Source organism: Micromys minutus (genome assembly GCF_963924665.1).
Source record: "Micromys minutus genome assembly, chromosome: 30".
Classification (NCBI taxonomy): domain Eukaryota; kingdom Metazoa; phylum Chordata; class Mammalia; order Rodentia; family Muridae; genus Micromys; species Micromys minutus.
Window position 1 is genome coordinate 32,138,600 of NC_137965.1, and position 24,677 is coordinate 32,163,276.

The 24,677-nt window shown below is 40.7% G+C and overlaps 1 protein-coding gene across 1 annotated transcript; it reads left to right on the forward strand.

Moving 5' to 3' along the window:
- Positions 1–4,192: 4,192 nt before the first annotated feature.
- On the forward strand, positions 4,193–15,934 carry GP6 (glycoprotein VI platelet; the record flags this gene model as incomplete). Its single annotated transcript, XM_080941919.1, has 7 exons — positions 4,193–4,211; positions 4,335–4,592; positions 5,353–5,637; positions 12,252–12,305; positions 14,056–14,106; positions 15,267–15,317; positions 15,762–15,934. The coding sequence occupies 7 exons, from the start codon at positions 4,193–4,195 to the stop codon at positions 15,932–15,934; spliced, it is 891 nt and encodes a 296-aa protein (XP_080798045.1).
- Positions 15,935–24,677: the final 8,743 nt, after the last annotated feature.

A 24,677-nucleotide genomic window follows, 5' to 3' on the forward strand; every position in this document is an offset into this window, starting at 1 on the left:
TATTCAGCCACTTTGCTGATGTTGTTTATCAGCTGTAAAAGTTCTTTGGTGGAATTTTTGGGGTCACTTAAGTATACTATCATATCATCTGAAAATTGTGATATTTTGACTTCTTCCTTTCCAATTTGTATCCCTCTGACTTCTTTTTGTTGTCTAATTGCTCTGGTCAGGACTTCCAGTACTATATTGAATAGGCAGGGGAAGAGTGGGTAGCCTTGTCAAGTCCCTGATTTTAGTGGGATTTCTTTAAGTTGTTTACCATTTAGTTTGATATTGGCTACTGGTTTTCTGTATATTGCTTTTGCTATGTTTAGGTATGGGCTTTGGATTCCTGATTTTTCCAGAACTTTAAACATGAAGGGGTATTGAATTTTGTCAAATGCTTTCTCAGCATCTAGTGAGATGATCATGTGGTTTTTTTTTCTTTGAGTTTGTTTGTATGGTGGATTACATTGATGGATTTTCATATATTGAACTATGCCTGAATATATGGGATGGAAGGTTATGGAAGTTTCTCTTCTATAATTTTGTTGAAGATATTTACTATGCCTTTTAGTTGGGAGTCTTTGTTTTCATCTACACTTATTATCCTTAGATTTGGTCTTCTAATTGTGTCCTGTATTTTCTGGATGTTTTGGGTTAGGAGCTTTTTGCATTTTTTGACTGTTGTTTTAATGTTTTCTACTGTATCTTCTGCACCTGAGATTCTCTCTTCTATCTCTTATATTCTGTTGAAGATGCTTGCACCCATAACTCCTGATCTCTGCCCTAGGTATTCCACCTCCAGGGCTGTCTTTTTTGTGATTTCTTTAATGTTTCTATTTCTATTTTTAGATCCTGCTGGTTTTATTCAATTTCTTCACCTGTTCGGTTGTGTTCTTCTGTATTTCTTTAAGGAAGTTATTAACATACTCTATCATCATCATTATGTATGATTTTAAGTCAGAATCTTGCTTTTCAGGTGTGATGTGGTATCCTGAACTGCTGTAGTGGGAGAACTGGGTTGTGATGATGCCAAGTAGCCTTGGTTTCTGTTACTTATGTTCTTGTGCTTGCCTCATGTCATCTTGTTATCTCTAGTTCTACCTGTCCTAGCTGTCTTTAACTGGAGCCTGACATTCTTGTGATCCTGGTCTTGACAGAACTCCTCAGAGTCCAGGTATTTTTGTGATTCTGGTTTCCTGAGTGTGTCAGAGCTCCTGGGATTCAAGCTTTCTCTGAGTGTTGCCGGAGTGGTTGAAGGAAGGGCAGAACCCCGAGTTTGTCTGGGCACAGATATAAGCTGCAAGAAACTCATGCCTCTGGGTAGGTGGGGCTTTGTGTTTCACTGGTTGCTGTGTGGGTTCCAGTTATACTGGGTGTTGGAGATGATGTTGTGTCCTCAGTTCTGACCTTGAGTGTCAGAGCTCCAGTGCTCTTGGGTGTCTGATTTCCTGGGAATCTAGCTTCCTCTGTGATCCTGTGCTCCTGGGCCTGTTAGTGCACCAGTGATTCTGTGTTCCTGTGATATTGTGCTTTTGGATATGTTTGAGCACCTGGGTGACAGGTTTCCTCTGGGTGTTGTGGGAATGGGAGAGGATCCAGTGCCTAGGGTCTGATCAGGGTACAAGTTTAGACTGGAAGGGACCTGCACTATTGGCTGGGTGGGGGTTCCTGCATCCCTGTATCTTGGCGGACTAGGTTACTCTGGCTGTTGGGATAGATTTTGTGTCCTTCTCACCTGTGATCCTGGGAGTGTTAGAGCACCTGGGTGACAGGCTTCTCTGGGTGTTGGTGCAGAGCCAGTGCCCGGAGGCTCAGAGTCTGCATTGGGCACAAATTCAGACTGGAAGGGCCATGTAATTCTTTAAGGGAGTTTTGTGTTTTCTCTTTACAGGTTTCTATCTGTTTACCTATGTTCTGTCAAATTATTAACAAAACCCAACATGGGATTTCTACCCACCTTATACCATTTATGCTTCTGGATGAAAGACACACACACACACACACACACACACACACACACACACACACAGCTTTTATATTTTAATATGCCTTAAACAGCTGGGTAACTGTCTACTCTTCATGCTGTTAGAATCCATTTCCCTGCTGACAACCCCAAATTATTACTTATTATTTACTATGTTTCATCCGGGCTGCTCTTAGCTCCAACTGGTCACCCCACATGGCCTTTTTTTTTTCATTTTCTTTATTTCTACCCCATGGTGGCTTTCTCTCTCCCTCTTACATCTTTTCTTCTGTGGTGGCTTCTTTCTTCTTTCTCTAAGCCTGCCAAAACTCAACCCCACTTATTTCTCTGCTCCTCAGCTATTGGCTGTTTGCATATTTATTCACCGGTCACACTCAACTGTGGCAAAGTCACTCAGTGTTGTTGTTGTTGTTTTGTTTTGTTTTTTATTTTTGTTGTTTTTTTTGTGGGGACTTGGTGAAAAACAGCCATAGGGCCCATATTATTATTAAAATACAAGCAGCATTAGGTCAACCTGCTTCATGTAATTGTAGGTCATGTGTTTGTAGGTCCTGAGGCCAGAAAGAGGGTTGAGAGAGAGTAGAAAGAGATCTTAAGGGGTGTGGTAAACAGAAAGCGCAATGGAATTTACACATTAAGAAATTGAAAGAGAGCAGTATTGAAGGAAGAGATCAGTTAAAGAAGAACTAATAGGGAGCTGTGGAGAGTAATGAAGGACACGCTATAATGACATATGTATTAAGATGTCAGCTGAAACCCATTATTTTGAATGCTATCCTACAAAATCAATTAAAACTTCATTTTCAGTCCTTCAGTCTGCTTTGATGACGTTGTTTCCACCCCTAAAGAAACTGTGCACTTATTAAATGATCTTACTTCCCCACTGTCCCACCCCATCACCCCATATCAATGGGCTGCTTCTGGCTTCTATGGCTTTGCTTTTTCTAGATATTTTATGCTACACCAGTCCTTTAACTTTCAAAAAATAAAATAGAAAAAAAGAGAAAAAAGAAAAAGAAAAAAAGGCTTCTTTGAGATTTTTGTGGGATGTATTTAGATTACATATACCTTTGCTCCAAATATTTCCCTTTCCTCTATTCACCCAATTTGTGTTCTATAAAAACTATTTTAAGGCTATCAAGTACAGTTTGTGCAGCCTATATACTCTTGGGTATGTGAGCTTCCACTAGATCATGGCACACACTAAAAGAAAGTGGACTCTCACTTTCTCCAGCATCGGATGGAAACAGATGCAGAGACCCACAGCCAAACATCAGGCAGAACATCGGAGTTGTGTGAGTCGGGGGATAGAATCAAGTGAGCTGGAGCAGCCAGGGAGACCACAAGAAGACCTACAGTGTTCACTAATGTGGGTCCATGAGGGCTCACAGAGACTGAACCATAAACCCAAAAGCATGCAGGGGCTGGACCTAGGCTGCCCCTGCACGATTGTAGCAGTTGTGTATCTTGGTCATCATGTAGGTCCCCTAAGAACTGGGGCAGGGGCTGCCTTTGACTTGGTTGCCTCCCACTGTATTCCCCTCCCCTAGCTGAACTGACTAGTTGGGCCTCAATAGGAGAAGCTGTGCTTAGTCCTGATGCAACTTGGTGTGCCAGGGTGAGGTGGTACCCAAGGGGACGTCTCATTCTCTGAGAAGGGAAGTAATGGGTGGAACTGACCTGTAAATGTGGGGCTTGGAGGAGAGGAGGGAGGGGGTGTGATTGGGATGTAATGTTCGTAAATAAAGTAATGAACAAAGGAGTCTCCTTTCAGTAGCTTGCAAATGCCAGGAAAGCTCACTGGGACGGCTTCATGCTGACTATTCCTCCTGTGGATGGAATTTTGCAGCTTTGCCTCTTGCAGTTGAATTTCAGTTGTGCATCAGTGTCTTTTGAAGTAGTAAAATAATTTTATGTTCTGGGAACATAGATCAGTGGAATGACTTGACTAGCATTGATGAAGCCCTGCATTCCGTTCCCAGCCCCCCACAAAACTCAGTGTGGTGGTGTATGACTGGACTCTCAGCACTTGTGGGATGGAGGCAATTCTATCAGAAGTTCAGGTTCATCTCTTGTCGTAGAGCAAGTCTGAGGCCATCCTGGGTTGCATAAATCAATTAAAATGGAAGATAATTATGATATGAAGTAATGCGTGTGTATAGGTGTCCATTCAAGGGAGTCTCTAGCCTCTGGTTCTTTTCCTCAGGGCTGTGTATACTACAGATGGTCCAAGCACAGAGTGGTGAGTACAGTTCCCTAGCACCCGAGCCTCTCCAGCATTCCAGTGAGAGATTGGAGGGTGTGCCAGGGCTCAAAAGAGACCTGTTTCCATTGAAGCTAACCTAGAGTCTGATTTCCTTCCAAGGCCCACTCCCTAAGCCTTCCCTCCAGGCTCAGCCTAGTTCCCTAGTGCCCCTGGGTCAGTCAGTCACTCTGAGGTGCCGCGGGCCTCCAGATGTGGATTTATATCGTCTGGAGAAGCTGAAATCGGGGAAGTATGAAGATCAAGACTTTCTCTTCATTCAAACCATGGAAGGAAATAATGCTGGACGTTACCGTTGCTCGTATCAGAATGGGAGTAGCTGGTCTCTCCCAAGTGACCAGCTCGAGCTAATTGCTACAGGTAACTAACTGAACAGGGGAGGGATGGAGTGCTGTGGGTCTTATGGCTTTTACGGATGCCGGGGCTCCAGTTCTGGACTTGGGGAGTACGTGGTGGGTGATAGACAGTAAATCCCTGGGTGTTGGAGTTAGAATGGGACAAATGAATTATTGGTATTGCTTACTGAACTCATGGGTGATGTCTTTCAGACAGTCATTATCAAGACAAATAATGTTTACTGCAATACAAAAGAAAAGCCTTAAAATTTATTCTTGGAGAGTTTTCTGCATGCAAACAATGAAATATAACCTCACCTTTGCCTATTTCCTACCTCCAACTCCCCTGCCATCCCTCTTAACGCATTTTCTTAACTTCATGATCTTAAAAAAAAAAAAAATCAAAGCCTCACTATGTCTAGTTAGTGATGCCAATCTATGCGTAGATGTGAGGGGACATCATAGAAAAAGATTTTCCTTCCTTCAGCAGCTATCGACTGCCAGCAATTTTTCATAGAAGCCCTAGTATAGGTAACCATAGCTTCCGTGAGATGCTTACAATGCCTGTGCCGTGCACTGAAGATGTCCTTTTGTACCTTCTTCATGCTTTTAAGCTTTTTTTTCTGCTCCTTCTTCTTCAATGTTTCTTGAACCTTAGAAAACATTTGCCTGACTCTCATGATTAGGCCTGAGATTGACTGCTGTATATTTTAAGTCTTCTGCAAGCACAGAAATGCTTCATCTCGCCAGCCTGTTTCCTGTCTAACAGTTTTCTTTCTTCCCAGGTGTTTACTCTAAGCCCTCACTCTCCGCTTATCCCAGCTCAGCAGTCTCTCCAGGCAGGGACGTGGTTCTGAAGTGTCAAAGCCAATATGGTTTTGATGAATTTGTCCTATACAAAGAGGGGGACACTGGGCCTTATAAGAGACCTGAGAGGTGGTACCGGGCCAATTTCCCCATCGTCACAGTGACTGCTGCTCACAGTGGGACTTACCGGTGTTACAGCTTTTCCAGCTCGTCTCCATACCTGTGGTCAGCCCCTAGTGACCCTCTAGTACTTGTGGTTACTGGTAAGTGGGTCCAGATTCAATATTCTTTCCTTTGGCATATGTGGAAATTTCAAGGGTGTCAGAGGTGTGGGCAAGGAGAGCCTCTGACACCAATCAGCATTGGAAGTGTGTGAGTGCCCTATAGCTGCTCTAACAAATCACCACAGACTCTTTTTGGCTCATAATAACACAAATTTATTATCTTAACATTGTGAAGTCTCAAGTCTGTAAAAGGTCTCACTTTCTAGAAAATAAAACTGTCAATTACTTCAGTTTCAATCACAAAGCCAAGTTATAAAACTAACCAAAGCAATGAATTAAAAAAAACATTTTTAGCCTCTCAGATGATTAAAAATGAATAAACAGGCCTGGAAGGCCCTTACGTGAAGACCAAACGCTCAAGAAATTTGTCACCTGGAACAGCAGAGATCCAGGGACACAGGCCTGGTGAGACTGCTCCATGAGTGGCCAGGGCACAGAGAAGTGTCTGGGCTGAGTGTACAGAAAGCGTGGCCCTCCGTTTCGTTCAGGGGAGCAGGAACCCTGGAATAGGGACTTGGTATTCTCCCGGAAAGCCCTTGTGCATGGACCAAATGCTCAGGCCATTTGCCACCTGGAACAGCGGAGATCCAGGGACACAGGCTTGGTGAGCCTGTGCCATGAGTAGTCAAAGCACAGAGAGGTCTAGGCCGAGCACGCAAAAAACATGGCCCTTTGCTTCAGAGAAGCCAGAACTCTGGCAGAGGGACTTGGGATTTGTCCGAAAAGACCTGACTCAAAGTCTAGACATACAGGCCCACAGTAAGGCACAAGCCCTTGTCAGTGGGAGCCAGGGTTTGCCCGGGAAAGGCAGTGCTTGAAGTTCAACTCTACAGACCCTCTTACACCTGGACCAGAGAGGAGTCTGACACATAGGCCCAGGGAGAGCACATCGGGAGTCCTGAGAGAGCAGAAAGTACTGTGCTACTGGGAAAAGGGTCCATAGTGGTCTAGAGAAAGAGCCAGGTCCCTGCCAGTAATACTCAGGACCTGTGGGCACAGGGCTGAGCTACCAGAACAGTCTCACAAGAGCTCCCATATCTGAGCCCACAAAGACAGAGCTGAGTCACTGATAACAGAACTCATTGCTTGCCCACCAAAAGCCAAACACTCAGAATCAGTTTTCTTCCTGAAACCACGGACCCTCAGGTACATGGAAGAGACAGGTACCAATCACTGACAACGAGACCACATATAATCACAGACAACAAGATGGCAAGAGGAAAGTGAAAGAATGTAAGAAATGGAAACCAAGACAACCTGGCAACATCAGAACCCAGCTCTCCCATCATAGCAGGCAGTGGAATGCCAAACACTCCAGAAAAAGAAGACTCAGACCTGCAATCATACCTCAAGGTGATGATAGAGATCTTTGAGAAGAGCATGAAAAACTCACTTAGATAAGAATGGGAGGACAATCATAAACAAATAGAAGCTTTTAAAAAGGAAACACGAAAAACACTCAAAGAAATCAAAGAACTAGAGAAAAACAGAACCAAAGAGATGAAGGAATTAAAAATGGAAATAGAAACAATAAAGAAAACACTAAAAGAGACAGCTGTGGAGGTGGAAAACCGAAAAAAGAAATAAGGAGTCACAGATGCAAGCATTTCCAACAGACTACAAGATGGAAGAGAGAATCTCAGGGGCTGAAGACAACATTGGAAACATAGACAAAATAGTCAGAGAAGATGCAAAAGCCAAAAAGCTCCTAACCCAAAATGTCCAGGAGATCCAGGACACAATGAGAAGACCAAACGTAAGGATAATAGGAATAGAAGAGGGTGAAGAATATCAACTAAAAGGCACAGTAAATATCTTCAGGAAAATCGTGGAAGAAACTTTCCTACTCTTAAGAATGAGATGAACATGAGCAAAAAGAAGCCTACAGAACTTGAAATAAATTGGACCTGAAAAGAAATTCTTCCTGACACATAATTGTCAAAATGCCAAGTGTTCAAAACAAAAATAGAATACTAAAAGCGGTAAAGGAAAAAGGTCATGTAACATGTAAAGGCAGACCAATCAGAATTACACCCGACTTCTCAAAAGAGACTATGAAAGCTAGAAGATCCTGGACAGACATCATGCAGACCCGGAGAGAGCACAAGTGCCAGCCAAAGCTGCTATACCCAGCAAAACTATCAATCACTATAGATGGAGAGACCAATATATTCCAGGACAAAACTAAATTTATATAACATCTGACCACAAATCCAGCACTACAAAGTATTATAGGTGGAAAATTCAATACCAGAAGGGAAACTACATCCTAGCAAAAACAAGAAAACAATTAAGCAAGAAAACCAAAAGAAGAAGGACACACAGACATAATTCTACCTCTAAAAGCAAAAATAGCAGGAAACAGTAACCACTATTCCTTAATATCTGTTAACATAAATGGACTCAATTCTCCAATAAAGAGACATAGGCTATCAGACTGGATATATAAACAGAATCCAGAATTTTCCTGCATACAGGAAATTCATCTCAGAGACAAAGACAGACACTATCTCAGTGTAAAAGTTTGGGAAAAAAACCTTCCAAGCAAATGGCCCCAAGAAACAAGCTGGAGTACCATTCTAAAATCGAATAAAGTAGATTTTCAACCAAAAGTTATCAACAAAGATAAGGACATGTTTTACTCATTACAGGGAAAATTTATCAGGAGGAACTCTCAATCCTCAACATATTTACATTATAATTAATAACAGTAGCAAAATTACAATTATGAAGTAGCAACAAAATAATTTTATGGTTGGAGATTACCACAATATGAGGAACTGTATTAAAGGGTCTTAGCATTAGGAAGGTTGAGAACAACTGCTCTAAGGGGTGCAACAGGAGGGAGGCAGAGCAGAAAGAACCTGTTCAAAGCACTTCATATACATATATGTATGTATGAATACACATACATATATGCATACAGATGTACACATAAATATGCATTTTCATATATATATATGAATATATGTGTATACATACATACAAAATGGCCTAATAATTCAGTATAATAAAATAAACAATTAAGGAAGAACAACAAAAAAGTTACAAAGATCTGTGGCTTATAAAAAATTGAATAAAACAAAATACATAGTCAAGATTTTACTAGCAGAATGTCTTTTGATCCTATATTCCTTTAGAAAACTTTTGGTCAATTAACTTTTAGTTGACCTGGACCAGCAAGTCATTCTTCAGTAACAAAGTTCTGAAAGAGAGTGGACCAAGTAGTCAGAGGATAAAGAGGATCAAAGATAGAGAAGATAAGAAACTTTGGGATTGGGAGGTCCTGCATATGCTATGACTTTTGTCAAGAAAGCTTATTAGGAAGCACATACAATACATTATAAACTATTTTCAGGGAAAAAGTGGAGTAAAGTGAGCAGAAATTATTATACAGTGGGATGAAGTCCGTAGGAGGCTAATCAAGCAAAGCTGTAAAAGGGAAACAGAGTACCATCAAGAGCATTACAGTGAAGCTTTGTGACTGGAATCTCCAGTTTCTTCAGGGCAAAAATTTAAGTTTTGGGGAACTGAAACCCTGATTCCTTCAAGGCCCCGGCCCCAAGTCTTGATCAAGGATAAAGAACCAGCCTTCTTTTTGTACTTTAATCAGAGCCTCTGAGAAAGCCTCGGATTCATCCAGCCTTTTTCATTTTGTCATTGTGTAAAGTTGCCTGAGAAACAATGCGAAGGAGGAAGGATTTATTTGATTTACACTTCCAGAAGCTTCCATTCATAGTAGTCTGCTTCTATGATCCTGGGATCATGGTGAGGCAGAAGAACTTGAAGGCAAAAAAACAAAACAAAACAAAACAAAACAAAAAAAAAAAAAAACCAAAAAACACCCAAAAACCAAAAACCAAAAAACCAAAACAAAACAAAACATGGAGTAAGGTCACTGAACTCATGGCAGCCAGGAAGAAGAGTGATCATAGGTAGGGACTAAGTCAAGGTATGCTCTTCAAAGACGTGTGGAGAGCGGGTGTGGCGGCAGTCCCAAGACGATGCTTGGGATCCGGCCTAGTCTTGTGACTAGCACCTGACTTCCTCCGGCCACCCCCCCCCCCAGATTAGCCACTCCCTCCGTGCGAGCTGCGCAGGTGCACCCATGACTTGAGATCAGGATAATAGGACTGCGCTTGGGGGTGGAGAGAAAAAGAAAGAGAAACTAAAAGGGAAACAGAAAGAGAGACAGAGGGGACAGAGAAAGATTTTCACTAGCATGCTGTAAGGTTCCTGAATAAACCGCTTTGAGAAGAACGCTGTGTTGTCGCTCCTTTTCTGCTGGTTGGAGAAGACGGTGACAGACATGCTTAGTGACTTCATCCCCAGTCATGCTATACCATCTTCACCCACCCCCACCTGATAGTATAGCCAAAATTTGAATTCATCAGAGGGTTAATCCATTGATCATGTTCTTTTTGATGTTTCTGGAGATGCTCTCATAGACTCAGCTAGAGGTGTGCATTCCTACTTTCTTAGGCATTTTTCAGTCCAGACAAGTTGATAGACAAGAACTATGACACTTATTGTAAAACTATAATAGTATAGATACCTGCAAAGTAAGATTTGAAGGTTTTTCTTCTTTGATCCTCTGAACCTCAACTAATTCTTAGATTTTGTGCTTTAACAGCTTTACTGCCTATAAATTTATAGAAATATCAGTCTAAATAAAAATGATTAGTTCACTAAGAAAAAGGAATATAAACATATTAAAGAGAACAAGAGACCAGCATATGACAGGGAAGTTGTGCCCATTAAATCTCAATGTTATGGTTGCCAAAACAAGACCTGCATAATGACAACTCTACTGGACATTGGCAACTTGGTGAAATCTCACAAGGCCCCACCCCTAGATGAAGAGCTGTTGAGAGAGGGAGAATTAGTCTTCCCTAGGAACAAGCTCCCTGATAGACTATTCAGCCTCAGATGAAAAGTCATAAACACTTGTATATCTGAAAAAATTAAATGGAATTAGTTGATTGTTTTTCAATTTTATTGAATATTCTCTGTATTTACATTTCAAATATTATACCTTTCCCTCCACTCCTATCCCTTCTCCCCCTCAACTGGCTTCCATGAAGGTGCTCCCTCTCCCAGTCACCCTTTCCACCTCAGTGCCTTGGCTATTGATGATGTTGTTCTTCCCATGAGGTTGAAAACCTTTCAGCTTTTTTAGTCTTTTCTCTAGCTCTTTCATTGGGGTCCCCGTGTTAAGTCTGATGTTTAGCTGCAAGCATCCTCTTCTGTATCTATATGACTCTGGGAGAGCCTCTGAGGAGACATCCATGTCTGTTTCCTGCCAGTAAAGACTTCTTGTCATCAGCAATAGTGCTTGGTGGTTGCATGTGGGGTGGTTCTGCAGGTGAGACAGTCTCTTTAGATCTTTTCTTGAATCCCTGCTCTTCTATTTGACCTTGAATTTCCTCCCCTGTTTTGTTTTCCCTTCTAAGAAGGACTGAATGGAATCAGCTTATATTCTTCATATGCACAACAGTAATAAAGAAGTCACAAATCTGAGGTGGAGTAGGGGAAACATGGGTGAATTGGAAAGGGGGAAATTATGGGTTAGAAATGATGTAAGTACAGTACCTGTATGTAAAGTTCTCAGAAGATTAAATGAGAAATAAATAAATATATGATACAACAACCATTATTTTGGGCTCATGAATTGCTGGGTTAATTCCTTTTGCTTTTTGTCTTCACGTTATTTTATTTTTCTGTTTTTAAAATTTTATGTTTAAAATCAGGGTTTTATGTATTTCAGGCTGGTTTGAATTTATTATGTTCATACCAAGGAAGATAACCTTGAACTTCTGATTACTGGGACTACGAGCTTGAGCTACTACGTGGTTTACGTGGCAGGGATGGGCCCCAGGGTGCACACTAAGCAAGCGCTATCCCAGCTGAGTTACATCTTCAGTCTACATTCTGACTTTTCAATTTTGATTTTCTTATAGAATAGAAACTAGAAAACATTATTTAAAAACTGAAAGTCTGAAATGTTATGAATTGTAGGAATTATTTAAAATAATGAATAAAATGTATCTCAGTGGTAGGGCATATACTCAGTATGCGTAAGGCACACAGGTTCAATTCCAAGTACCAAAAAATGAATGAATAAAATTTATTTTATAAATAATAAAATATAATTATATAATATACAATATAATAGATATAATTATATATCATTATTTAATAATAAAAGGACTATAATACACTCTTCTACTCAAAACTCAGAATACTGTATACCATCTTACATCCTTATTTCACCTCCCACCGCATACCCCTTTGTATCTGTGATTTCTGATGCATTTCCAAAACTTTTCCATGGTTCTCATCCCCACATCTAATTCCTGGGAACAAGCACCAGGAAAGTGACAAATGACAAGTGAGGGTATTGGACAGAAGAGTCCAGGAGAAAAAGAGTGTAGTTATAGAGTTTGCCAGAGAGTGTCCCAGCCAGTCAGCAATGAGAGCTTCTTCATATTCACGTGCTTTATGAGAAAATCAAGTCACAGAAATGTTTCATTATTTTTTTAGAATCCTTAGTTAACCCAGAGTATTGACTTCTCTCCTTTCTGGTTTTTCAGGACCCTCTGCCACTCCTAGCCAAGTACCCACAGAGGTACCATCTCCCATGACAGGTGAGTTCAGTAGATTCTAGTGTCTTGGAATGAAGTTATACTATGAATGTGCCTGAAAATATAGTCCCTCTCCTCAAATAGTATATGGCTTAATAGTTTCAAGAAACATTTTGGTGAAATCAATAGATAGTTTCACGTGAAGACATTGTACTTAGGAGGAAAGGAGAGTCCTAAAGTACATACTAATAGATGGTTCTTCCATGACACTTGTTTAAAACTGAGATACAATTCACATACCATGCATTTATTAAGATGGTTATAACTACACAAATACAAGCCAGCCAACCAGCCAGCCAGCCAGCCAGCCAGTCAGCCAGCCAGCCAGCCAGCCTGCCAACCAACCAGCCAGCCAGCCAGCCAGCCAGCCAGCCAGCCAGCCAGCCAGCCAGCCAGCCAGCCAGTTAGCCAGCCAGCCAACCAACCAACCAACCAACCAACCAACCAACCAACCAACCAACCAACAAACTAAAAAGCCAATGACCACTCAAAAAAGTAATCAATCAGGAAAAGCATTGGAAAGATTTAGAGCCTATCTTAGTTTAGGTTTTATTGCTGTGAAGAAACACCACGACCATGACAACTCTTATAAAGGGAAACATTTAATTGAGGCTGGCTTACAGTTTCAGAGGTTGAGATTATTATTGCTCTGGTGTAAAACATGGTGGCATGTTGGCAGACATGGTGCTGAAGAAGGAGCCTGAGAGTTCTACATCTTGATCCATGGGCAGCAGCAGGAGATTGTGTGCCATACCAGGTATAGCTTCAGTATAGGAGACCTCAAAGCCTGCCCCATAATGACACACTTCCTTCACCAAGGCCACAGCTACTTCAATAAGGCCAAGGCTCCTAATAGTACCACTCTTTATGGGATAAACATTCAAACACATGAGTCTATGGGGGCAATGCCTATTAAAGTAACCCCAGAGTTTTCTGCATTGCATCTACTACATATGACTTGGAAACTAGTCTTGTATTCTCTCAGAAGTTAGACAGAGTTATCATATGACCCAGTGATTCTGAAACTCTTGTGCTAGTACTAAACAAAAATAAAACCTTAAAAGAAAAAGAAAATTGAAAACATACTATCTTAGTTACTTCTTTATTGCTGTGATAAAGTTTACTGAGACTTACAGTTTCAGAGGGTGAGTTTATGACTATCATGGTGTAGAGCATGGTAGCAGATAGGCAGGCATGGCACTGTAGCTGTAAGCAAGAGCTTGTAATCCACAGCATGTGGCAAAGAGCACGAGAGCAAAGAGTGAGAGTGAGTGAGAGAGCAAGAGAGAGGGTGAGTAAGTGACACACACACACACTCACCTGAGAGAAAAAGAGAGAGAGGGAGAGGGAGACCTTCTTCAACAAGGCCACACCTCCTAATCCTTCCCAAACACTTTTACCAACGTGGGAACAGACATTCAAATATACAGGCCTATGGGTGGCGTTTCCATTTAAACTCCTACACTTTTGTTCATATAGGTTCTTGTGTGTGAATGTTTATAACAGCTTTATTTATTCTAGCCCCAAAGTGGTAGAAACATCTTAAATGTCTATCAGTTGAAAAATGGCACAATTATTTGAGGTCACTGGGCACTAAATGCAGGTTTTTTTGAATTTATTAACCATGAAATATGCCAGATAAAAGACCTTTAGAGAATGCAGGTTGTCTCAGAAGGGGTCTGGAGAGTGGGGGCACTTGGGATAAACTGTCATTATTCTATTTCCTTATAACACTTCTGTTTGAAACTCTTAGAAGCCTCCAGCAGACATTCCATCTTACCCACAAACAAAATATCTACAACTGGTGAGTAAGCAGACATTTAAAGCTCAGTATAAAAGGGGCACAAGAACCTGTGGAGGCTCAATGACCCAGTGTAGGTTAATGCTGTGGCACTGAGATGGGAGTGGGTGGGTGAACACCCTAATAGAGGCAGGGGGAGGGGGTAGGAAGTTTGTGAAGGGGAAACTGGGAAGGGGGATAACATCCAAAATGTAAGTAAATAAAATAACCAAAAAGGGGGCACAGAAGTGGGTTTCTCTTTTCTACCAGCAAAATATGTCTGTAGTCATTTTTCATTGAGTCATAATTTCTTGTAGCCCTGGCTGGTCTCAATCCCATTTTACAGCATAGGATAACCTTGAACGTTTGTCCTTCTTGTTTGCACCTCTTGTACACTGGAATTATAGGCTTTTGCCACCATATTCAGTTTATATTGTGCTGAAGATCAAACTTAGGGCTTGGTGCACGCTAGTTAAGCACTTTACCAACGAATTTATCTTTCTGGTTCCTATTCATATAATTCTTTTTGTGACAGGTTCCCACTGTGTAACCGTGGCTGACTTCAACTTGCTATGTAGGCCAAGTGTCCCCAGAATCAGAACAGTCACTGGCCTCTGCTTTCTACTTGCTGGGGTTAGAGATGAACACTAGCCCCTTCCATATTTTATATACATGGCCAAACCATTATTTTATATTTTATTTTTTATTTAAATTTTTATACACAATATATTTTAATCATATGCTTTCCTCTTCACATTCTTCCCAAATTACCCGAGGCCTGATTGAAACATGTTTTATGAAGGTCAAGTGTGGATTTTTTTCCACTTGTGGCATCCTGTTAGTGCTCAGAAATATCAAATTTTTGTAGTATTTCATATTTTAGATTTCCAGATTAGCAATGCTAAATATGTTTTATTATTTATAAGTCAGCCCATTGTATGGTAATACCAACTCCACTGGACAGAAGGGAACATGACTCACAGATGTGGTACTTTCCAGAGGTTTTTCTTATGTAAGTGCTACACTGGGCAGTCACATCTGGGTAGCCTGACTCTATGGATTATGTTCTTAAAGGCCATGGACTTTGGCTTCACAGGGATGTGAGCACAGGTGCCAGTCTCCAGCAGAAATAGGATGATTCTATTTGTTTACACCCCCCCATTTTTTGGTTGTTTTTATTTTAGAAAAGCCTATGAATATCACTGCCTCTTCAGAGGGGTCAAGCCCTCCATTTGGTAAGTGGTCTGTCTTGTCCATATCCACCTCCTATCTTTTCATGCAGACAATTTTACTTGTACATGTAATCTGGAGATCTATAATTTTGGAGCCTGGTGCATTAAACATTAAGGAAAGCAGACTATTAACATTTGGAGGCTCGGAATTGGTCCAGAAAATTCAGTGAAGGTTTAAATTATCCAAATAGTCAAATAAGGACATTCTTCATTTTCCTCACTCTCCTACAGTTATCTTCTTTTATAAATCAGTAATATAGCAAGGTACTGATTGTATCAGAGGAGAGATCGTATGAGAGCGTAGAGGACTGGACTATTCTGTTCTGACCCTTGTTGGTGATGGTGGGGATGATCATCTTAACTGATGGAGGATAGAATCTCAAATCTATATGGAGTGGAATGTAGACATGAGCCTTTTAACATCTGTTGCCAACTTCTTTTCTTCAGGTTTTTCTCACCAGCACTATGCCAAGGGGAATTTGGTTCGGATATGCCTTGGTGCCATGATTTTAATATTCTTGGTGGGGCTTCTGGCAGAGGATTGGCACAGTCGGAAGAAACTCCTACAACACAGAATCAGAGCAGTGCAAAGGCCACTACCACCACTGCCATTGGCCTAGAAATAACATGGCTTTCAGCACAGGGGTTGACCAGATGTTCATAACCATGGACATCTATCGATTGGATAGAGTAACCTGTGTACTAAGTTTTGAAGATTATGCTTAATTTCTGCCTCCCCAAAGCTGGGATTACAAACTCATACTTTTATACACTTATGTGTGTTCTAAGGTTCTCATGTACGAGTAGCAGGTACTTTATTAAGTAATCTATGTTTCCAAGCCAATACTTGTGTTATTTTGAGAGGGCATCTCATGTCATAGTTTATGAATGTTGGAGATTCACCATGTAAGTCCATGTATGGCAATCCAGTCTCAGCTTTCCAAGGTCTAGAAAACAGGCCTGAACCATCACACCAGGCTCCTACTTTTTTTTAGACACCATGTTAGACTTGTGGTTTGTTTTCCATAATAGACAGTGTCTAACAATTGTGGCTTCTTGGTTTCCTATGCATTCACTCTACGACTTTGTTTAAACACCAGTGCAACAGAAGGAGAAGGTTAATATAGTTCAGTGACCACTGGATGTATTGGTACATACCTTTAATTTCAGCATTCAGTAGGCAGAGGCAGGCAGATTTCTGAGGTAGGCCGGGTCTACAAAGTAAGCTCCAGGGCTATACAGAGAAACCCTCTTGAAAAATTAAAATATTATTTGCTGACTAAATGCCAATGAATGAAGCTCATTGCCAGTGATTGTTGTCAACAGTGAACCATTCTGGACCATTGCATGTCTCGCCACTACCCAAACCTTCATGTATGAAACACTATGAAACAGGAAATAGTAATATCACACCTGAGTGTTTGGAGGGACAGATCTGAAGTTTCAAGGCTCCACAGAATGTTTTTACTGCATCAGTTCCCATGGTGTTCTGAGCAGGTCTAGAGCACTCACTGTTGCTTCTGAGAGTCTCAGAGAAGTCTTTTCAGTTTGTTAGAGTGATGGAGCATCCACACAGCTTTGCAGACAAAACACAGAACTTCACTCATTAAGTCTTATCCAGTACTGGATCCTGTATACTCTAACACTCACATTTTAGGTAAGTTGTGCTTGCTTTTACAATAGGGGCATGGCAGTTATTGGGGCTACCAACAAGTTTCTGCTTGGATTTGAAGCTGGTACAAAGATGGTTACATGGTACTATAAACAGGATTGAGAGTTTTCTAGTGGGGAACCGGATGCCGTTTCCCTAGATGGTTACACTGTCAAACTGAAGTTATATTTATAACAGCCTCTGTGTTGTTTTCAAGTTTAGTCAGAGAAACTTTTCACAGCCAAGTGTGGTTAATGAAGAATCTTATAACTGATCACAATGCTAAGAATAACAGGTGAAGTGCTCAGTCATAGAATGTCATCTTCATCAACCTCTCTCCTTTAAGGCTCAGGAAAACATCCTGTTTTCTGAGGGGCAGATAGACTAAGAGCTGGAACATGGAAAGAAGTGATGTGAAACACTATCTTATGGACATGTCATGACTGTTGCACATGTGAACTCACAGCCACTGTAGTTATCTGAATGAGACTTGTACAAATCAAGCCAGGCAAAATTTTAGCATTGATGACAGAGGGCGTCTAGAGGCTCCACCCCTTACTCAGTTGACAGAGGGAGAGTCACTCTGGAGATAAAGACGTGGTAGGTTGCCTATGTCCCCATATCTATGTGCATATGATTGGTATTCACTAGACTAAGTGGATTGGTTAATACTACTAACAACAACAATAAATGAACACAAAGTTGGGAGGAAGATGGATTAGGCAGTTCTAGGAAAGACATGGGGGTAGTTGAGGGATGGATCAAAATACATGATATACATATGTGAGAACTTCATATAATAAAAATTTATGAATTTAAGAAGAAGATAATTAATTCAACCAATGTTATGGGTATCATCCTGTATGACAGGTATATAGTTGGGTGTAAGGGTTCAACAATTAGCAACAGAAGTTTCCTCCCTCAAGGAAAACAAAAATAGTGTAGTGCATAGTATATGACATGTACAAGGAAAGTTTAGGGAAGGAAGGACTATCTGGGGGTGCCAGGTTTAGGACTGTGGGTGACAGAATGCAGAGAAGAACAGCAGATCTCCAGACAGGGAAAGGGCTCACACAAAGGCTTGGTGTTGGCTTACAGGTATTATGTGAAATAGTATCACGCTGAGCAGCTTATATATACATATATGTGATGCATGCAACCACAGTGCCCATATAAGACTGGGCATGGTGGTGTATGCCGGTGGTCCCAGATTTTGGGAGGATCTAGAGTCAAAAGTCATCTTCTGATACATAGAGAATTTGATGCTAACTTGAAATACATGGAAAAAATTGATAACATATTGTGTGTGGTGAGATGTATTGGTGAAGGTTAAGTCTGATGACCTGAATTTTATCCTTGGTACTCACATGGTATAAGGAGAGAACACACTCATGTTTTGGAATGCTCTAGCTCTCGTTTCTCCATGAAATAGCTAAGTATACTAAAAATTTAAATAAAGTTTGAGTGTAAACCACCCATGAGAGGAAATACAAGGTCAAATAGAGGATCAGGGATTGAAGAAAAGATCATTCAGAGACTGCCTCACCTGAGGATCCATCCCATATGCAGCCATCAAACCCAAACACTATTGCTGATGCCAAGAAGTGCTAACCGACAGGAACCAGATATAGTTGCCTCCTCGGAGGCTCTGCCAGAGTCATACAGGTACAGCTGAGAATGCTTGCAGCTAACCATCAGACTAAACATGGAAACCTCAATTAAAGAGCTAGAGAAAGGACTGAAGGAGCTGAAAGGGTTTGCAGCCTCATGGGAAGAACAACATTATCAACCAACCAAATCCTCCAGAACTTCCATGGACTAAGATATCAACCATTGAGCACTCATGAAGAGACTCATAGCTCCAGTTGCCTATGAAGCAGAGAATAGCATTGTCTGGCACCAATGGAAGAAGAGACCTTTGGTCCAGTGAAGGCACATTTTCCCAGTGTAAGGGAATGCCTAATCACTGAGGTGGAGAGGGTGATTGGGAGAGGGAGCACCTTCATGGAAGCAAGTGGAGGGGGTGGGGAATGGGAGCAGGATGGGGGGAAGAAGATAACATTTAAAATGTAAATACAGAGAATATCCAATAAAAAGTAATTAAGCCATCTTCACTGGAATGTTATCTATAATAACCAATAACTGGAAATTGTGCTCAACAATAAAGTATGGTTGTGTAAATGATGGAATACTGCACAATTATTAAAATGTGAATTATAGTGAAAAGTAAAGTTTGAGAATAAAACCCACAGACAAAACAAAGAGGTAAGAATGCAGACCTGTGTGAGGTCGACAAATGCACCTAGATGTTGCTATGTTTGAATAGGTATAGGTGCAAAATCTGTATAACTGGAAGAAGATTACAAGATTTCAGAATAGACAGGACTATGAAAGAAGAAAGGGTAGAGAATAGCAAAGTGAGAAAATAATCTGCTCAAGAGCGTAGCTTATATGGAAGGTTTTGAGTAGGGAAGAGAGATCCATCTCATTTTGAACAAAGATCTCAATTAACTCTAGGGAAACAGGAAAATGGATTTGTTTAACATGGGATAATGCTTTCCTAGTGTGCAGGAGTCAGAGAGGAGAGGCTGCAGAAGTGGTCAAGTGGTGTGCATATACAAGGACATGTATGTAGGGTCACATATGTGGAATACCAAGCTTATCTCAGGACATGGGCTAAGTTTTTAGTCCACGTCGTTGAATAAACTTCATGTGACAAGCATTGAGCTTGGCAGGCGTTTTTACCATGACAGTTATATTCGCAGCAGATACACCTCATCCTATTTTCTAGAAGGCACAAATGAGACACTGCACAGAGATGTTAGGGCTGACTGGTGTTGCGTAGGAATTTATGCCAAGACAAAACATCCTGTCTTTGAGAAAAGCTCATTAAGACACAGGATGCTAAACCGAAGTGAAACACTGGAAGGCTTAAGGCAGTGGGTCAAAAGCCCATGGGTGGAATCAAATGATGCTTTTCAGGGGTTGCCTAAAACCACTGGGAAATACAGATAATTACACTATGATTCATAGCAAGAGGAAAATTACCGCTGTGCAGTAGCAACAAAAATAATTTTATGGTCGGGCGTCACCACATAAAGTGTATTGAATGGCCACCACATCAGAAAGATCGAGAACCATTGCTCTAAAGGGAGGTGAATATTTTATCCTAAAGGGAAGGTTCTTAAGCTCAGAAGTAAAGTCCAATAGCTTTAGTAATCTCCCCCACAGACTGACAGATACACTAGCCCCTTCCCTAACTATGCATATATAAGCAGTAAGGACTGCTAGTGACATCTTTAGACTAGCAGAGCTGCCTGGAAGAGACATTCTCCAATCTGCTGTTTTACCTACAGGTTTGCAGTGTGCTTCAGGTTTCCAGTTTCTTGAGCCATTTTTCATGCTGGGGTGGGCTTTTGATAATATGACTATCTTTGACTCATTTCTGCTTCTGTAAACAACCCCACATCCATCTTACTATTTAGTCAAGTCAGGCAGTGAACCCTCAATTTTCCTGCCACATCTTCCTGAGTGATGGGATTTCACTCATGCAAAATGTCTAGGAAGGGGAGAGGCTCACAGGACCCCGCCCAACTCAACTGTTGTCTGTGAATAGACTTTAGGAGGAGGACAATTACTATCCTCAGCTGTGTCTCTGATGAGACCATCAGGCTTTGACACATAGCTATAAACCCACAGTCTCACGCATGGCCCTGGTTGTCTTGATGGGTCATAAAGTAAGATGAATAGGTATAAATGAGAGAGATTTGTAGAGGGTAGACTAGAAGGTGGGGGTGAGAATGCAAGTATGCATGATATACATGTGTAAAACTCTTAAAAATTCCACTTAAAACAAAAACACCAAAGCAAGCCAAACTAACTAACTAACTAACTAAACAAACAAACAATCATATATATCTATTAAGACAGGAGAGGACATTTCCAGCTGTTTACAGAAGATAAATTCAAGCTCTTGTTAATTTTCATCACACAGTCATGGTGACATGAGGGATTTATACTTAGGAAAGCAATCTAAGACCTCCCAATACCAAGCCAGCAAAAATACAGTGCAGATGAGGAAGGGGCTCATGCTGAGAAGCTATTGGCAGGTGGTTTCTGGGGTCGGAAGAGTCAAGTTTTCTTCAGGGATGTGTCTCTGAGGAGTGACCCATGATCCAGTAGATTTTTTTAAAGACAAAGTATCATCTTTTTATTTTATTGACTTACTGCCCTTTGGTATTAAACACAATTTGATCATTGAATTTAATAAGATATTCAATAAATGTTACAGATTATATTTAATTTAAACAACAATTATCATGGTACAATAAAAGCCACCTTATTCCAAAATAGTACCATTTCATTTTCAGAATCTTCTTAATCATAGGGAGAAACTAATCAAGGTCCCAGGTCTTAGGATAGCTGGGGACTTCCCAATAGCTGAATGGCTTCTATTTTAAGGAAACAGTTGTTTGAGTCCAGATAGCTCAAAGGCAATGTCTCCATCTTGCTGGCAGGGTCAAACTAAGTTCATGTTCCCAAACCCAAGAACATATTCCTAACTTGATTGTTAAAAACTCTATTGCTCAACCTCTTGTGCCAAAATATGATTGGACAATGTTACAGTCCACCCCTCTCCCCCTTTGCTCTGTGGTTTCATCCTTTAAATATGTTGTGCAATTTCTCTTCAGGGCCACAGTTTAGCATTTGAGTCTGTTCTGTGGCACTGATGAATCAGTAGCTGCTGGGAGCTGACAGAATTAAGAAACTTCTTTAGCCCGAGTAATTCCATTTTACATAGATCTCAGACAGGTTTTTGTCTCCCACAATAAAGACCTTTTCCCAGAAAATATTTTTGGTCAGGTAGCTAGTCAAGTAGAACAGTCACCCACCAACGAATCCTGCTTGGCAGAACATTCCCTCCTGAACCTAGGATGTCCCCTCCTCAAGTAATTTTCCACAAAATTGTGAAAAATCCTTTAGCTGGAAAGTTCCCTTAGTTCCATGCCTTACTTTCCCACGCCTTATTTTTTTTCCTCTACCTATATAAAACTAGCATGTGAAAAAATAAAAATTTGTCAGCTTGATCAGACCACTTGACTTGCTGGCCTTCTTCCCTTCTCTTGTTCCCCCATTGTCTCCTAGGTGATCCTGGGTTCCCGTTGACTGTTCTGAGGGCCAGGACAAGTAGCAGCTTGATTACAATAAATTTTTGCTATCTGCATTGACTAGTGGAGTTTTGTCAGATTTATGTTATATTTAAGTAGATTTCACAACAATATGGGTTGCCTGGTAAGTGTGGAGTCATTCATGTCTCCCCTGTTGATAGCTCAGTGTTCAAAGTGATATTTCATAGGAAAAGATACCTACTTATGATGCTTACAATACACTCTAAAATATGCACTTTGGTTGCTTCTTAGCAAGTTGTACATCTTAGCACCCTCATCCGAGAGATTGTTGTCTGTAAGATCCAGACATATCAGAGATTGATTGGCTTGCAGGGCTTTCAAGAAGCCATCCCATTTCTGAGCAGTGGTAGAACAAGATCCCAGTCTGTGGAAGAAATAAGAACAGGATGTTCTGAATGGTCCAGAGAATGATGTAGATATGATAGCAGTTCTTGCATTGTGAATGAGTTCAGTAAGCATATAGTGAGCCAAGGTAAGAGAACTAATTGAAAGAGATAGTAGAACATTAAAATAAGCTTACAAAAAGCTAGCAGAAACCAACTGGCTAATATAAGAAATCTGATGGTTTCTGCCCAAGCTTGTCCTTAGATGAACTTCCCAAAGACAGACTTTTGAGTTTTATTTCCTGTTGTAAGAATGAAATGGTTTACTTCCTCACTGTTCAAAGTCACAATGTACGTACTCTTTGGCCATTTTGTGTTCTCATTCCCTTGGTGAGTACAAAAGCATGGTCTGCATTGCCTAGGTTCACCAAGTTTCATTCTCTCCCACATAAGTTTTGATCATTTATGCCTTTAATATTAGCATTCATGAGGTGGAGGCAGGCAGATCTCTGTGGAGTACAGGCGAGTATGGTCTATACAATATGTTCCAGGTCAGCCAGAACTACACAGTGATATTCTGTCTCAAATTAATTTTTATTCTTCTAAAATTTTCATACAGATATATAATATATCTTATTCACATCCTCTCTTACTAATTCCTACTGTTAAATCAGCAGATTTCTATCCCAAATTCATGTTCCCCTTTTAGTTCCACCCTTAGCTGAAGAGATATCAGCCATCAATGCTAGCTTGGGGAGGGGAAATCACTTTTTCTTTGGTATTGTGACCACTGGTATGTTGCCCATGCCTCAAGGATAGTCCCATACCCATGTGCATACATGTATTGCTAATTGTGCTGTCATAAATTTATGAATATCTATGTATATATAGTTTTGAGACAGGGTTTATCTATGTATCCACGACGAACTCCAAACTCATTATGTAGACCAGGCTAGCCTTGAACTCAAGAGATCTACCTGCTTCTGCTTCCCAAGTTCTTGGGTCAAAGGTATGCACCACTAAACTCAGCTTCATATATTATCTGTGAGACTGGGTCTCACTATGTGGATCTCAAACTTTCAGTCCTCTTGCTTCACTCTCTTCGGTTCCATGATTATAGGCAAGTGACAGATTTTTATTATCTTCAATTGTATGTTGAAAATAATTGTATCTTAACATTTAATGTTTTGGAAAGACATGTAGAAATTTGTTCCACAGCTAAAATGTACTAAAGATAATGAAGAGTCTTTCTCTTAGAGCTACACTGTAACTATGTAACCAAATTAAATCAAGGTATCAGCACATTATGTAGACTGCCAATTGCTTCCAAAAATTACAAACATTGAACTTACGTGAAATTTCCTTTCATTTTGGGCATTAGCTTATTTTTTTAAAGTAAAAATTGAGTTTCAAATATTCAAGTCATACACTTTCCCTTCCAGATACTTCTCTCAGGAAAGGAAAAACTTCATTTTCCACGGATAATATTCACAGCAGTTGCAACTTATCTCATAGCTTGTTTTACCTCATGTCCCAGTCCTTATGGATTGTATGATTTCCCCTCTTTTTATTGACAAGAGAATCTAGACAAATAGGTGAATATCACACACCTGGGTATACAGAGCATGGTTTGTGGCCTTACACTGTGTTCCAGTTACTACTGCTGGTTCAAATCCAGTCACTAGGATTCATGGACCACAGGGTGGGGGTGGTAATATAGCAGTAGAGAACATCCCAACAGCTGATATCCCAGTCAAGAGTGATGCCAGGAAGGGCTTAACTGATGCTCTGGAGCACCTTTCCTGGTTAGAAGGGGTTTTTCAAGCTTATGTTGAATGACAACCCAAGAAGAATATAACTACAAAAACCACAAGGAAATTGCCCAATAGGGCTGCTAAGAGTTTCCTGGTCATAGGGTTGTTATAGATAGTGGTTTACCTTGTTTAGAGCTCAGGGAAGATGAAGACTGAATTATTTTTCTGTCTTCTAGTCTATGTGCTCTGAATGTTGGCTCTCTCTTTCTGTCTCTCTCTCTTTGTCCCTGTCCCTGTCTTTCTCCCTCTTCCTCTAAGCATAAGCAATCTTACTAGGGAAACAGAAATAAAGTCTAGAGGCCAGGAGAATGAATGGAAGTATGGGTGTCAGGGAACATCTAGAAAGTCCCAGAGACCTGGGATGTGAGAGGCTTCCTGGACTCAAT